This window comes from Arvicola amphibius, chromosome 4 (assembly GCF_903992535.2).
Source record: "Arvicola amphibius chromosome 4, mArvAmp1.2, whole genome shotgun sequence".
Classification (NCBI taxonomy): domain Eukaryota; kingdom Metazoa; phylum Chordata; class Mammalia; order Rodentia; family Cricetidae; genus Arvicola; species Arvicola amphibius.
Window position 1 is genome coordinate 70,511,341 of NC_052050.1, and position 15,052 is coordinate 70,526,392.

Here is a 15,052-nt window from a genome sequence, read left to right on the forward strand (position 1 = left end):
ACACACACACACACACACACACACACACACACACAAAGAAGAAAAAAAGAAAATAGCTAAAAAATTATACATAAAATAAAGCTGGTTTTGTTTTTTATTTTTTCCAAAGACGGGTTCTTTATGTAACCTTGGCTGTCCTGGAACTAATGCTATAGACCAGGCTGGCCTCGAACTCAGAGTTTACTTCAGATTCTTTCTTGCCGCCATGACTGCCACATGTTCCCACGCCTCCCCACCATGATGAACTCTTACCCTCTGGAACAATAAGACAAAATAAACTCTCTTCTTTTTAAAATATTTACTTTATTGCACATGTCTGAGTGTATGCTGGAGTCTGCAGAGGTCAGAAGAGGTGTCTCGAAAGAAAAAAAAACACATAGCATCAATACATAACATGCACCCACACATACAGTTTTCCCCCAGTTGTCTTACATGTTTTGGTGGTCTCTTACAAAGCATGCAAAAGGAAAAATATTGACTCAGGACCACTAAGACCAAGTTTTCAGCACAAAGGAGATTTATTTTTCCCAGAAGGACAGAGGGCAGAGAATAAGAGACAAACACGGAAGATAAAGGATGAGGAAGAAGGGGAAGAGGACAGGGGAGAGGGGATGGGAGGGGATGGGGTATCTGTCTCTGAGAGACAAAGGACTGCCTCTGGGTAGAGAGGAGACAGACATTGCACATAGGCAAATGGTCATATGTAAAGCACAAGGGTAAACCCTATGTTAGGATGAAGTGTCTTATTTTAATCGGGCATATTAATTTGGTGAACCAAAAGGGGCTTTTGATTGCTGAATGTTAATACTTTGATAGCTGGACCTTGGTAGTCAGCCTCAGGAGGATGAAGTGACCAAATAAGGGAATAGACCTTAGGGCTAGCTTCAGGAATGTAACCTAAAATAAATGTAACCCTAAAATAAAGGTTTTTTTTTTTGCAAGGCAGAGGGAATGGAGGAGAAGGACAGAGCCTGCTGGAGCCATGCCTGTCACAGTCTAGCTGACCAGAGTACCTTCTTCAGCATGGTCATTGTGTACAGCACCCCACCACCACCATGGTCACATCTGTTCCTCCCCAGTCCCCATCCTGCACGCGTTCTTACAAGTACTTCCTGTTTTCTAGTAGGACACTTGTCTATTTTCCCCTCTTATGAGTTGTGCTTCTCAGGCTGTAGAGTTGGCTCAGTTGGTAAAACACTAGCATAACGATCAAAGTCAGTCCGCAGAACTCTCATGAAAAATGCCACAGTGGCTTGTGCTTGTATTCAGGCCCTGATGAGGCAGAAACAAGCAAATCCCCATGGCTCGTCAGCCTAACCTACTGGGCAAGTTTCAAGCCAAGGAGAGACCCTGCCTTTATTTTTATTATTTTATGTGTATGGGTGTTTTTTTGCCTGAGTGACTGTGTCACATGAACTCAGTGCCTGTGTGGGCCAGAAGAGGGCATCAGATCCCTGGGAACCCATGTTACAGTTATGAGCAATCATGTGGATGCTGAGAATTGAACCCAGGTCCTCCACAAGAGCAGCAAGTGCTCTTGACTGCTGAGCCATCTCTCCAACCTTTAACTAATTTTTATTATATTTATTGGTTTACTGATTTTTGGTTTTTGAGACAGGGTTTCTCTGTATAGCTCTGGCTGTTCTGGAACTCACTCTGTAGTCCAGGTTGACCTTGAACTCAGAGATCTGCCTCCCTGATGTTGGGATTAAAGGTATGGGCCACAGCCTCCAAGATAAATAAGCTTAAAAATCAATTCGCTCCTATTTCTTGTGTTTTGGTAACACAGTGTAACCTGAAAAAAAAATCTGAAATCAAAAACAGTCCAAAATGTGAAAGGTTTGGAGTGGCTGCCTGTCACTGTCATCACCAGTATAAACTCTGTACGTTCGTGGTTTGGATCTGAAATGTCCCTCACATGCCTACGTGCCTGTTGTGTAACAAAACCCTTCCTAGAGAGATGCAGCACACATATCTACTCATCTCACTTAGGGGACCCATGACACACCAAGGTGTGGATATCACCAAAGTCCAATTTGGTAGAACCAATGAGTTTTATTGTGGTTACTTACAGGAATATGGGTGAGGGTTACTTACAGGAGTAGAAATGACTCAAAAACAGCTGCATTGCCAGGCAATAGTGGTGTACACCTTTAATCCTAGCACTCAGGTGGCAAAGGCAGGTGGATCTCTGTGAGTTGGAGGCCAGCCTGGACTACAGGGGAATTGTAGGACAGTCAGGGCTGTTACGCAGAGAAACCCTGAATCAAAAAACAAAACAAAAAGACAGCTGCATTACCAAAGCCCACCCCAGCATGAGTGGGCTCACAAAACTGGGAACTTGGAGCACACTGCACAGCCTGCAGGCAGCTCAACAGATTAGAGAGTGGCCTTTCCTGGTCCCTCAGATGGTCTAAACCTCTACCAGGCAGCTTGGTCTGGTTTCAGAGTCTTCATAACTTAGCTTTCTGAGAGTCTTCTGTGCAGATGTTTTTGTTCATCCCAGAGCAACCCTCAACTTTTATTGCTTACTCCGGCAGGGAGGGACTCATGAATCTGGTCAGTTTCAGGGACTTCCTGAAGCTATTTTGAATTGTTTACCTTCTCCTTGAGGAGCTTCCCTAGAGGATGGAATGTTTCAAACTCAGAGGAAACTGTTATACAATATCACCAAAGACTGTAAGCCTGCAACACTGTTGCGAGGTGGAGGAGTTTTTAGGAGGTGATACCTAGAAGAAGGTGGTTAGTCACTAGCCTTGTGTCCCTCAAAGGATTTTGGACTCACCCTCTCTGATTTCCTGTCTTCTGAAAAGAGCTTCTCCTCCATGTGCCCTCAACATGATACATTGTGCAACCACAGGGCCCAGGGACTATGACTAAAACCTCTGAAGCCATGAACTGGAACAAACCTTTCCCTCTTTGGGGCTAAAGAGGTAGCAAGCTTGATAGAGTGCTTACCCAGCATGTATGAAGCTGGGGTCTGATCCCCAGGCTGCATAAATCAGGGGTTGTGGTGGTGCATACCATAATCTCAGCTCTTGGGAGACTGAGGCAGGAGATTGCTGTTTCTCACAACAAATGAGTGAACTACTGAGTGAGACCATTTTAAGGAAAAAACCTGACATAAGGGCTGAAGCAATGAATGACTCAGTGGAACTTGGTTTGATCCCCAGAATCCATAAGGAGGCTCACAACCCATGTAACTTTAGTTCCAGGGGATTTGATGCCCTTTTCTAGACTCCATGGTTACTGTGTGCATATGATGGACAGACATATATGCAGACAAAATACCATATACATTAAATAAAATAAATTACCTCAGGCTACATGTAGAAAATGTGTATTGTGTATAAAATAAAACTCCTTATTTAGACTAGGGTCCTGAAAGATTCCTCATATGTATATATAAATGTCTATGAATTAAAAAAGAATCTAATACAGGGCTGGATGAATGACTCAATGGTTGAGAGTACTTGTTGCTTTTGTAGAGAACCTGGGTTCAGTCCCTAGGTGACTCACGACATCCCTAACAGTTCCAGGGGTCTGATGCACTCTTCTGACCTCAGAGGGCAGGAGACAATTATATGGTGCAAATACATGCACGTAGACAAAGCACAAAACAAAAACTTCATAAAATACAAAACAATTAAATCTGATATACTTCTGGTTCCAGGTATTTCAGATAAGGTATCCTTAATCCATTCTGAGTTTCTTTTTAGGTTGCTTGGTTTGGGGGCTCCATTGTATGTGTATTTGAGGCAAGGACTTACTCTGTAGCCCAGGCTGGCCTGCAACTATGCAGCTCTGTCTGGTCTTGCACTTCAAACAATCCGCCTGCCTCAGACTCCCAAGTACTTGCTGGCTAGGATTACCAGTGCAAACCAGGAACTCACTCGTCGTCGTGTATGCTGTGCAGCATTCTTTACCCCTGACCATTTTTCCTGGCCCTTGCTCTAATCTCAGCTGCTATCTGCAACCTGAGGTGGTAGGTAGTGAAGGGACGTGTGGCTCTGGCAGGCCTTGCTCTTCTCCCCAATTTCCTCTTCCTTGCTAAAAACCTTTAGATTGTATTCTTGAAGCTAGCCCCCAAGGTCCATTCCCTTATTTGACCACTTCCTACTCCTGAGGCTGACTAACAACATCCAACTACCAAAGTATTGAAGTCCAGCAATCAAAAGCTCCCTTTGGCTCACTTAATTAACACACCCAGTTAAAATTAAACACCTCATCCTAACACAGGGTTTTCCATTTTACCTTTTCCTATGTGCCATGTCTGTCTCCTCTCTATTAAGAAGCAGTCCTTTGTCCCTCTGGGACAAATACCCACTTCCCCTTTCCCTCATCCCCTTCCCTCTCCTTCTCTATTTCCTTTACCAGCACATCCTAGCCCATTATAACAGAGACCTCCCCTTTTCACCTTTAATCCCAGGCATCAGGAGGCAGATCTGGGCAGGCAGATCTCTGTGAGCTCAAGACCAGCCTGAGTGAGTTCCAGGACTGGCTCCATAGCTACTGGGAAACTCTGAATTGAAAAAAAAAATTACACCTGTTTGCTGCTGTTTTTCTACCCTGGTCAGAAAGCAGACAGTTTTATTATTTTTATTTATTTATATTTAATTATTTATTTTTGAGGCAGGGCTTCTCTGTGTAGCCTTGGCTGTCCTGCAACTCACTCTATAGACCAAGCTGGCCTCAAATTCACAGAGATCTTCCTGCCTCTGCCTCCTGAGTGCTGGGATTAAAGGTGTGCACCACCACTTTTTTCCTGCAGTTTAATAAAGGGTGTCTGTGAAAACAGGTGTTTGGGTGTGGTTTCTTTCTAATCTGGGGTCCTGGAGGAAGCCCCAGGGGTGTGTGTGTGTGTGTGTGTGAGGTCCCCTTCAGGTAAACTGAATTTCAGAGTTCTTGTCTGTAGGTAGAGGTTCTGGTCTCATGACCTCTGCTTTCTGAGTTCACCACCCATTTTGGGATTCTCTATAAGGGATGTGTATTACCGTCTCTAGAGAAGAGCTTCCCAAAGAGTCAAATACACTTCCTTCTTGCTGAGCCTCAGCCTCTCATAAGAATTTTATCAGTTTTCCCACAGCCTCCAGTGTATCAGAAACATGTTTAAGCAGTTGTTTGCTGCTGGCTGTGGCGGCACACCTCTTTAACTCCAACACACATAGTGAAATCCTTCCCTCAAAAATGAATTATTGTATTACTGGAGTTTGAAGACAGGAAGTCTCGCGTATTAGACAAGTGTTCTAACACTCAGCTGTGTCTCAGCCCCTTTGCTGCCACATCTATGTGCACACACACATATGCCATACACGTATATAACGTATATATGCCGCACACCACACACATACACACGTTATTTATGTGTGCTGTTGTGAGGCCCCAGCGCACCTTTCTTTGTTTGGTTCGTTTTTGTTTTCCGAAATAGGGTTTCTCTTTGTATCTCTGGCTGTCCTGGGACTCGCCTCGACCAGGCTCGCTTCGAACTCAGATCAACCTGTCTCTGCCTCCCGAGTACTGGGATTAAAAGCATATGCCACCACTGCCCCGTTCCCAATGCATTTTTTTAATGCTTGGTCAAATAAATGCCTTTATTCCACGTAGGAGAAAAATCAGACCCTAACGGAGCATGAATGGAAAACAAAACAAACTGAACCACTCCGGCGAATGCGGGAAAGCAGGACCCAAGGTTTCAAGAAACTGCTTTAAGACCCTGGGTCGAAAAAATAAATAAAAATAAATAAAAAATAAAATAAAAAATAAAAAAGCCAAGCATAAACCCCGAATCTGTCCATCTCTCCCCAGTCCAAGCGCCACACGTTCTCAGCCTCCTGCACCGGAGTAACTGGGAAGCACACAGCGCCACCCAAAAAGCTCGGTGTCTGCCCACGGGCAACGGGCCACCCAGACCACTGGGGCAGGGCAAGGTGGGGTGCGCACGCGCAGCTCGGCTTTATGCATGGCTTTATTGCGTCACCGTGACTCTAGAGCGCGCGGCTGGATCACAAGCACGCTCGCGCCCTCGTGCTTGCGCATCTTCCTCTGCCAGGCGCGCGCCGCGGTCGCGGGGTCTACGTCCGCGTCCACTTTCTTCTCCAGCAGGTGCAGGCGCGCGGTGGTCTCGGTCAGCATGTCCATGAGCAGTTCTTGCTGCAACTTCAGGTAGTTGTTCTCCTCCAGCAGCACCTGGCTCTTGATCGGCTGCACCGGAGGTTTCCAGGCTGGGTTGGCGGGCGAGGGCAGCGGCGACCGCGCGCGTGCTTGCTGCCCCTCCGTGGTCCAGCGGCCGTCGAGGAACACAAAGGTCTCGTCGCTCAGTCGGGTGCGCGGCGCGCCATAGTTCAGCCCCAGCTCGGCCTGGCGCGTGCGGTGGTCCAGCAGGTAGAAGGTGGATATGGATGACATGCGGCGCAGCGGCGGCCTCCGCGGCGAGAAGCGGCGCGAGAAGTGGTCGGCCCAGAACTGCCGCAACTGCTCCCACAGGTGGCCCGCGTGGCTGGCGGCCAGGCACTCGAAGGCCTCCAGGGCGAAGCGTGGGTGGGCTGCGCGGAGTGCGCGGGTGTCCGAAACCCAGCTGTCCTGGAATGATGAATGCGAGCCAGTGGCACTGCTGAGAAGCAAATGGCCGGTGAGCGGCCTGCTCAGGATAGGTTGTCCCCACCACCCAGGGTGTCCAGGGCTCTACACTGAGGGAGCTCATTCCTGCATAGTCATACCACCAGTGTTCACAAAAACCAACTCCCCCAGGACCCTTCATTTGTGGGTGTGTAAGAGATAATGTAGGTAAAGGCCTGGGAACCCCGTTCTCTGGGATGCAGCTGAAAGGGACCACGGGTGGAGATCAGTAGCCGAGGAAGTAGGACAGGCCTTTGGTGGAATGGGAATGTGATGGAGAGCCGTGAGGCAGTGTGACAAGGCTGTCATGTTCCAGATATCTGGAAGAGCCTGGGGATAGGACCGGCTCTGAGAATAGCCGTAAAGTAGGCTAGAAAGGTGAGCCAGGGCATCTTGAGGTGCAGTAAAGGCCAGCAGGACTGTTGAGACGTCACTCTAAGGAAGGCTGGAATTAGTATGGATTCCACAGTCTGATAAGATGTCTGGCATAACCCCCATCTTTTGCTTTTGTGATATTCTTACACTGGCACCTGCTCCTTGCCAGATCTGGTCTGCACAGAGGGTACCATCAGCACAACTTTTGTCTACTCTCAAGGTGCTCCTGGTCCAGCAGGAAAGACACGCGTATTAAAGCCCAGTGTGGTCAGTGACATCCTGGGACACGTGTCTTGACCTAGACCTATGCCTAGCTTTAAGGTGGCTGGGATTCTGAAGAGTGGAGTTGACTTGTTCTAGCAGGCTACTACATCAAGGATTCTAAAGCCCAGATTTCCATTCTACCAGGTCCCATTCTACCTGCTTATCTCTTTCCCCAGCACCTACAAAGTGCTGATTCTACAGTATCTGTGTATTTTTTGTTTGTTTGTTTGTTTTGAGACAGAGTTTCTCTGTAGTTTTGGAACCCGTCCTGGAACTCTTGTAGACCAAGCTGGTTTCAAATTCACAGAGATCTGCCTGCCTCTGACTCCTGAGTGCTGGGATTAAAAGCGTGCGCCGCCACTGCCTGGATGGTGTGTTGTTTTAAATACTTTTCCTGCCCATGGTGGGAATAAAGAGAAATACAGGCAGGGTTCCCTCTGCCACCCCTTCATTAAATCAACACATACTTCTGCATTTCGGCAGAGGCAGGCTGATCCCTGCTCTTATCTAGGTCATGGAGACTGCCTCCGGAAGCCCTCCACATCCATTCTTGAGGTCACAACTCCCCCAGAAGACTGTTCCCTGACATCCCTTGTGAGTTGTTCCTCACCTGTGGATGTGGTGGAGATGCCCACGCTGCTGTCCCAGGCCTGGCCTCATTTCTGGACCACTTCACCCCTCGTGTCTGCCAGCTATGACTCACAATGCCTCCTTGCCAGGCCTCCAAGGGTTGAGATGCAGACAGTCAAATGGAGACAGTGTTCAGTGAAGCCGGTGAACTCTTACTGTGCTCCGGGCGCTGCTCTAGGAAAGTGAAGGCAGATTATTAAATAGCACTTCTTTTGTTTAGGTCTTTGTTGTTTTGATTTGGGACCTTTTGAGACAGGGTCTTACTCTCTAGCTCAAGCTACATGCTCTTACCGTGTACGTAGCCCAGGCTAATAAGAAGAATCCTCCGAGGGTAGTGGTGGCACATGCCTTTAATCCCACCATTCTGAGGACAGAAGCAGGAGGATCTCTTGAGTTCCAGGCCAGCATGATCTACAGAATGAGTTCAGGGACAGCCAGGGCTGCACAGAGAAACCCTGTCTCGGAAAGCAAAAGAATCTTCACAATTTAACCTTCCAACTGGGTTATAGGTATACGCCATCATGCACAGTTTTCTTGTTTTGTTTTGTATGTGGGGGTAAGGGAGTGGACAGGGTGATCTCTGGCCAAAGGTTGACATCCAGTATCTTCCTTGATCTCTCCACCTTATTTATTTATTTAAAAAGATTATTTTATGTATATGAGTGCTCTATCTGCATATATGGCGTTATGCCAGAAGAAGAGAGCATCAGATTCTACTATAGATAGTTGGGAGCCACCATGTGGTTGCTGGGAATTGAACTCAGGACCTCTGGAAGAGCAGCAAGTGCTCATAACCTCTGAACCATCTCTCCAGCCCCTTACTTAGGTTATGAAAGACAGGGTCTCTCTATGTAGTCCTTGTTGTCCTGGAACTAGCTTTGTAGACCAGGCTGGCCTCAAACTCAAAGAAATCCACTTGCTTCTGCCTCAGAGTGCTAGGATCAAAGGTGTGTACCAACATGCCTGATCTTCCACCTTATTTTTTTTTAATTCGTTTATTATGTGTACAGTGTTCTGCCTGCATGTGTGCCTGCACTCTCCAGAAGAGGGCACCAGATCTCATAACATATGGTTATGAGAATCCGTGTGGTTGCTGGGAATTGAACTCTGGATCTTGGAAAGAGCAGCAAGAATACTCTTAACCTCTGAGTCATCTCTCCAGCCCCTTTTACCCCCCCCCCTTTTATTTTTCCCCAGAGACAGGGTTTCTCTGTAGCTTTGGGGCCTGTCCTGAAACTAGCTCTTATTGGCCAGGCTGGCCGTGAACTCACAGAGATCCACCTGCCTCTGCCTCCCAAGTGCTGAGATTAAAGGCATGCGTGCGCCACCACCGCCTGGCTTCACCTTATTTTTTGAGGCAGAGTATCTCACTGAGCCTGGAGCTCACAGCATCATCTAGGCTAACTGGCTATAAGTTCTAGGGTTCTTCCCTCTCTCCCTCCACGTCTACCAGGGAAGTGTCTTGTGGGAGTTTAATAACACCGAGAGTGAGTGGGCGGGGACTCCCAGAGAAGGTGTCTATGAACTAACTAGGTGGGAGTGGGGTGCCACCCGGCCTCTGCCCAGCTCTGGGAATTGTGTGGTGAGTTAGTGAAGCTATGGCAAAGGGATCCAGTTATCACTTCTCTCCCTTCCCTAGGTTCCCGGTAGAAGCTGCTGCACCCTGTAGATTGTGTGTAGGGGTGCATGGGTGTCAACGTCCAATGTCCTCCTGTCCCTGTACCCCAATTCCACCCAGCACTGGGTTTATATAGCAGGCCGCCACACCCACTTTATTGCATGAAGACTCGTGTTCTCTTCAGGTTCTCGTGCTTGTGCGGCAGGCGCTTTACCCACGGAACCTTGTCCCCAACCCCTTGTGTTTTCTGAGACTCGGTCTCATTTAGCCTAGGTTGGCTCAGTCTCCTAGTCCTAAATGATGATCCTCCTGTCCTTAGTCTGCTGAGCAGCTCTGACCTATAGGGCTCAGGGCACACAGTTGGCTTACGCCAGCATTCTTAGCCAGGGTGTAGAGTGGGAGGCTATCATAAGGTGTCAGAAACTGTTCTGGGGATTGCTCTGGTGTATATGTGGATTGTATTCCTGGAATGTGTGTGTTGCAAGCTTAGTCCTGAGTGTGGCAATGGAACCTCCTTGGGGGCAGGAGATTGAGCCCGGGGCCTCCTGCATGGTATTTGTTTTAGTCTTCTACTGAGCTGCACCTCCAGCTCCTACCGAAGCCTTTCAAAGGAAAGACCTAGAGCAATGGGGTCACTGGGGACACTGCCCCAGAGGGATTAATGCTGGGCTGCAGTGGTTGGTTAGTTCTGGTGGACAGAGTGAGCTGGGGCCCCACCCCTCTCTGGGGGTTCTGTGCAGTTCATGGTTGATGGAGTGGCCACTGGTTAAGGTTCCTGTGCTTCCTTTAGCAGCCCTAATGGAATTCATCGGTTTATTTTGAGCTTGTATAGGCTCTCTGTCTCCCCCCACACACATACAACATGAAAGTCAGAGAGGGGTTAGATGGAAAAAGGAAAGCAATTAGCAATAGCGATGGGGGAAGAGAGGGTAAGGGAGAAAATACGATCGGAATACACTATGTACATCTGCAAACAAGTTATAATGAAACCCACTAGTATATTATATTATGTATAACTTATACTACTAAAGCATTTTTAAAGGACAAGAATGCCAGGCACAGTGGCCTGTATTCCAACACTCAGGAGGCTGAGGTCAGAGGATTACTCTGAGTTCGAGGCCAACCTAGGCTACAGAGTGAGTTCCAGATCGGCCAGGAATAGAGTGAGACTGTCATTTTAAAAATGCAATAACAACAAATCCCCATCACGGTGCTATCTGCCATGTTGTATTACAGCCTCATCAGGGTCAGAATAAATCAGTACCATGCTCCTGAACCTCCCAAACTGTGAGCTCTCTCTGTTTTTTAAATTAACCTTTTTGCGGGACTTATTTTTATTTATCTGCATGTGTAGCAGACTTTCCTTTGGGCCACCAACCAGCTCCTAAATAAAGACATAGAGACTCAATGTTAGTCATGAATGCTCAGTGTTAGTTTAGGCTTGTCCCACTAGCTCTTTTTGTTGTTGTCTTGTTTTTTCAAGGCAGGGCTTCTCTGTAACTTTGGAGCCTGTCCTGGAACTCACTCTGTAGACCAGGCTGGTCTCGAATTTACAGAGATTCACCTGTCTCTGCCTCCTGAGTGCTGGGATTAAAGACATGCACCACTACTGCCAGACCCACTAGCTCTTATAACTTAATTTAACCTGTGTCTCTTCATCTATCTGCGCTTTGTCTTAGGCTTTTTACCTCTCTCTCTCTCTCTCTCTCTCTCTCTCTCCTCTCTCTCTCTCTCTCTCTCTCTCTCTTTCTTTTCTTTCTATATGTCCTGCACCAGGTCTGCTGGCTGGCAGCTACCTGGCCGCCTGGCCCCAGCCATCTCCCTTCTCCTCCCTTGTTCTTGTCTCTTCTCCTACTTATTCTCTCTACCCACCAGCCCCATCTATCCTTCTCCTGTCTAACTATTGGCCATTCAGCTTTTTGTTAGACCAATCGGGTGCTTTAGGCAGGCAAGATAAAAACAGCAACACATCTTTACATCCTTAAACAAATGCAGGAGGAGCAAATGTAACACACCTGTGGCTAGTTAAACAGATGAAGCATAAACAAAACAAAAGTCTTTTACATTCATAGGCTCATACTGCCTATAATTCCAGCTCCAGGAAATCCAATCCCTTCTGGCCTCTGCATTTATAATTTTATAATTAAAAATAGAAATCTTTTAAAAATGCAGGGGTACCTGGTGGTGGCTGCGTAGGCCCTTAATCCTAGCAATTTAGGAGGCAGATCTCTATGTTTGAGGCCAGCCTGGTACAAAGGGAGTTACAGGACAGCCAGGGCTACACAGAGAAACCCTGTCTCAAAAAAAAAAAACCTAACTAAATAATAATAACTACTGGGGAGCAGTGGTACTCACCTTTAATCCCAGGAGGAAGAGGCAGGCCGATCTCTGAGTTCAAAGCCAACCTGGTCTACAGATCAAGTTCAGGACAGTCAGAGTCAGAACAATACAGAAAAACCCTGTCTCAAAAAATAGTCAATGCAGTGGAACCACACAGAGTGACACAACCTTCAGCTCGACTGTGAGTTCAAGGCCAGTCTAGTCTACAAAGCAAATCCCAAGCCAGCCAGGCTTACATAGACACTGTCTCAAAAATTCAAAATAAATATATAAATGCAGGGCTGGAGAGATGGCTCAGAGGTTAAGAGCATTAACTACTCTTCTAGAGGTTCTGAGTTCAATCCCCAGCAACCACAGGGTGGCTTACAACCATTTGTAATGAGATTTGGTGCTGTCTTCTGGTGTTCAGTACATACATAATAAATAAATAAAATCATTAAAAATAAATAAATGGAAAATGGCAGTACAATCATATAGAGAAGAATTTCTGATTATAATACATGCAGTGAAGAAAATAAAACCAACACAGGAAGTGGCTTTAGGACAGGTTGAGGGGTGAGAACTAGTTTAGACGTGATATTCAGAGAGGCCACTTAATTATGCTTAAGTCTGAACAGTGATGTTAAGACCACATTGAAGATCTGTGGTCTAGAGAGGGAAAGGAACTGGCCATATTCGAAATCCGTGTTTGAGACAAAAGACGGAAGTGAAACTGCCCCAAAGGACCACCTCTACCTGGTCTTTCTGATCTCAGTGGCTACCTGGCTAGTTCACCTGACCCTTGGAGGGGTGGGAGAGCTCAAGGGGCAGCATAGCAGGTGGCAGCACTGCCTTCTGGAATTTTAACCGTATCAAGGCTGGGTCTTTCTATGTGCTGGCCTTGAACTCGTGGACTCCCTCAGGACTGCAAAAGCACAGCACATTCGCTCTGTCCCAGTTTTATTGAGGGATAATTGACACAATAAACTGCATTTGTGATGGACAATCTGATATGTTTTGATAATTTATGTGACCTCATCTCCAAGAAGCAGTACGATAAAGGTTTACATTGCCTGCAGAAGTTACCTGTTCTCATTACTGGGGTTAGCAGTCCGTTGAGTTTTATTTACTAGAATTAGTCAATACGTACTCGTACGCAAGGGGGAGGTAGCAGCTAGCTTCTTGCAGCATGTTTAAGGGACCTGTGTTGGATTGACAGCATGGTGAACAGTATTCAACTGTATGATTCCACACAATTTGTTTTTCTGTTGGTAAAAATTTGGGTTGTTTCAAGTTTGGAGACGAGTACCCATAAAACTTCAGTGAACATGTCTAACATGTCTGTACAAATCATTGTATGGATTCCCCCCAGTTTCTCTTGAATTAATACAAGCATAGGAATAGTAGGGTCGCATGGCAAGTGTGTTAGCCTTAGCCTTTGTAGCATTTTTTTTTCTGAGACAGAATTTCTCCTCTGTAGCTTTGGAGCCTGTCCTGGAACTAGCTCTTGTAGACCAGGCCGGCCAAGAACTCACAGAGATCCGCCTGCCTCAGCCTCCTGAGTTCTGGGATTAAAAGCGTGTGCCACCACTGCCTGACTTTGTAGCATATTCTTAACACCATTGATTCCCAAGTGTCAGCTCCTCTAGGCCTGGCCAAAGCTTGGTAAGATAAGACTCAACTTTAGAGGCAGAGTCACCAGCCAGACTCAGAAGAAGCAGGATGGGCAGTACAGAGATGCGCTGGTGACCCCGATGTAAAAGGACAGCTATAGCAAGGCAGTAAAGAGTCACAGACAGGGTGGACCAAGAGTGGCTCCCTGAGACACAGACTACAACTGTACAGAGCAGACCAAGAGAACCTTCATCCAGCAACTGGCGGAAAGCAGATGCAGAGATGCACAACCAAGCACTAGGCCGAGCTTGGGAATCCAATCAAGGAGAGGGAGGAGGGAATATATGAGCAAGGGAGGTCACGAGCATGAAGGAGAAATCTACAGAGACAGCTGAACCAAGCTTGTGGAAACTCAGGAACTCTAGACCAGCAGCTGTGGAGTTGCTGTGGGCCCAACCTAGGCCCTCCATATGCGGGAGACAGGGGTGAAGCTTGGACAATCTATGAGGCACCTGGCAATAGGACCAGGATCTATCCCTGGTGCATGAGCTAGCTTCCCTATGCATTCCCTATGCATAGGTGCATTCCCTATGGTGGGATGCCATGCTTGGTCCTGTCCCAACTTACTGTGCCAAACTTTGTTGACTCTCCATGGGAGCCCTTACCTACTGGGAGGAGTGGATAGGGTGGGCTGTGGGGGGAGGCGGGAGGTAGGAGGGGCAGGAGGAGAACTGTGGTTGGAATGTACAATGAAATTTTTTTTAAAAAATTTTTTTAAAGGACTTATGACATAAACAGGTGTGAAGAGAGAGAAAAAAGACTTCATCTTAGTCATTATCTTCCTGTGTCTGTATTGTCTAATCTGTGGTTTGAATTTCCATTTTTCTCTTTTTCTTTTTTGTTTTTTTGTTTTTCTAGACAGGGTTTCTCTATAGCTTTGGAGCCTGTCCTGGAACTAGCTCTTGTAGACCGGGCTGGTCTCGAACTCACAGAGATCCGCCTGCCTCTGCCTCCCAAGTGCTAGAATTAAAGGCGTGCGCCACCACCGCCCAGTGAACTTGCATTTTTCTAATGACTAGACAGACATGTTTCTTAGCCATTTTGACAAAGTGGTGGTTCAAGTCTTCATATTTTATCCTTTTGTTTTGGTTTTTTGAAACAGAGCCTCACAAGATAGCCCGCGCTGGCCTGGAATGTGCAATCCTCCTGCCTCAGCCTTCCTAGTGGTAGAACTATAACTGTGCGTTTTCCATCCAGGTCTTGCTTCTTTTTAAAAATTGAATTTGCTATTTTTCTTTTAGACCGCATCTCAAACATACCAGCTGTCCTCAAGCTCACTGTGTGGCCAAGGGTGTCTTACTGAATTGTAGGACTTTTTTTTGTTTGTTTTTGTATTTTCAGGACAGAGAGTGTTTCTCTGTGTAGCCCTGGCCTGGAACTCAATCTGTAGACCAGGCTGGTCTTCAGCTAATAGATCTGCTTGCCTCTGCCTCCCCAGTGCTGAGATTAAAGGCATCTGGCAACACAGCCTGGCTTGAATTTAAAAAAAATGCAAAACAAAATTTTTGTTAAGCAAATTTTGCAAATATTCCCATGGAGTCTGATTTCTTGATGGTG

General features: G+C 46.8%; 1 protein-coding gene across 1 annotated transcript; it reads right to left on the reverse strand.

The window, feature by feature from the left end:
* Positions 1-5,973: 5,973 nt before the first annotated feature.
* On the reverse strand, positions 5,974-6,757 carry Cby3 (chibby family member 3). Its single transcript, XM_042054891.1, has 2 exons — positions 6,686-6,757; positions 5,974-6,579 (listed from the first exon to the last, which is right to left on the reverse strand). Exons 1-2 carry the CDS (start codon positions 6,755-6,757, stop codon positions 5,974-5,976), a joined length of 678 nt encoding a protein of 225 aa, XP_041910825.1.
* Between the last annotated feature and the right edge of the window lie 8,295 nt (positions 6,758-15,052).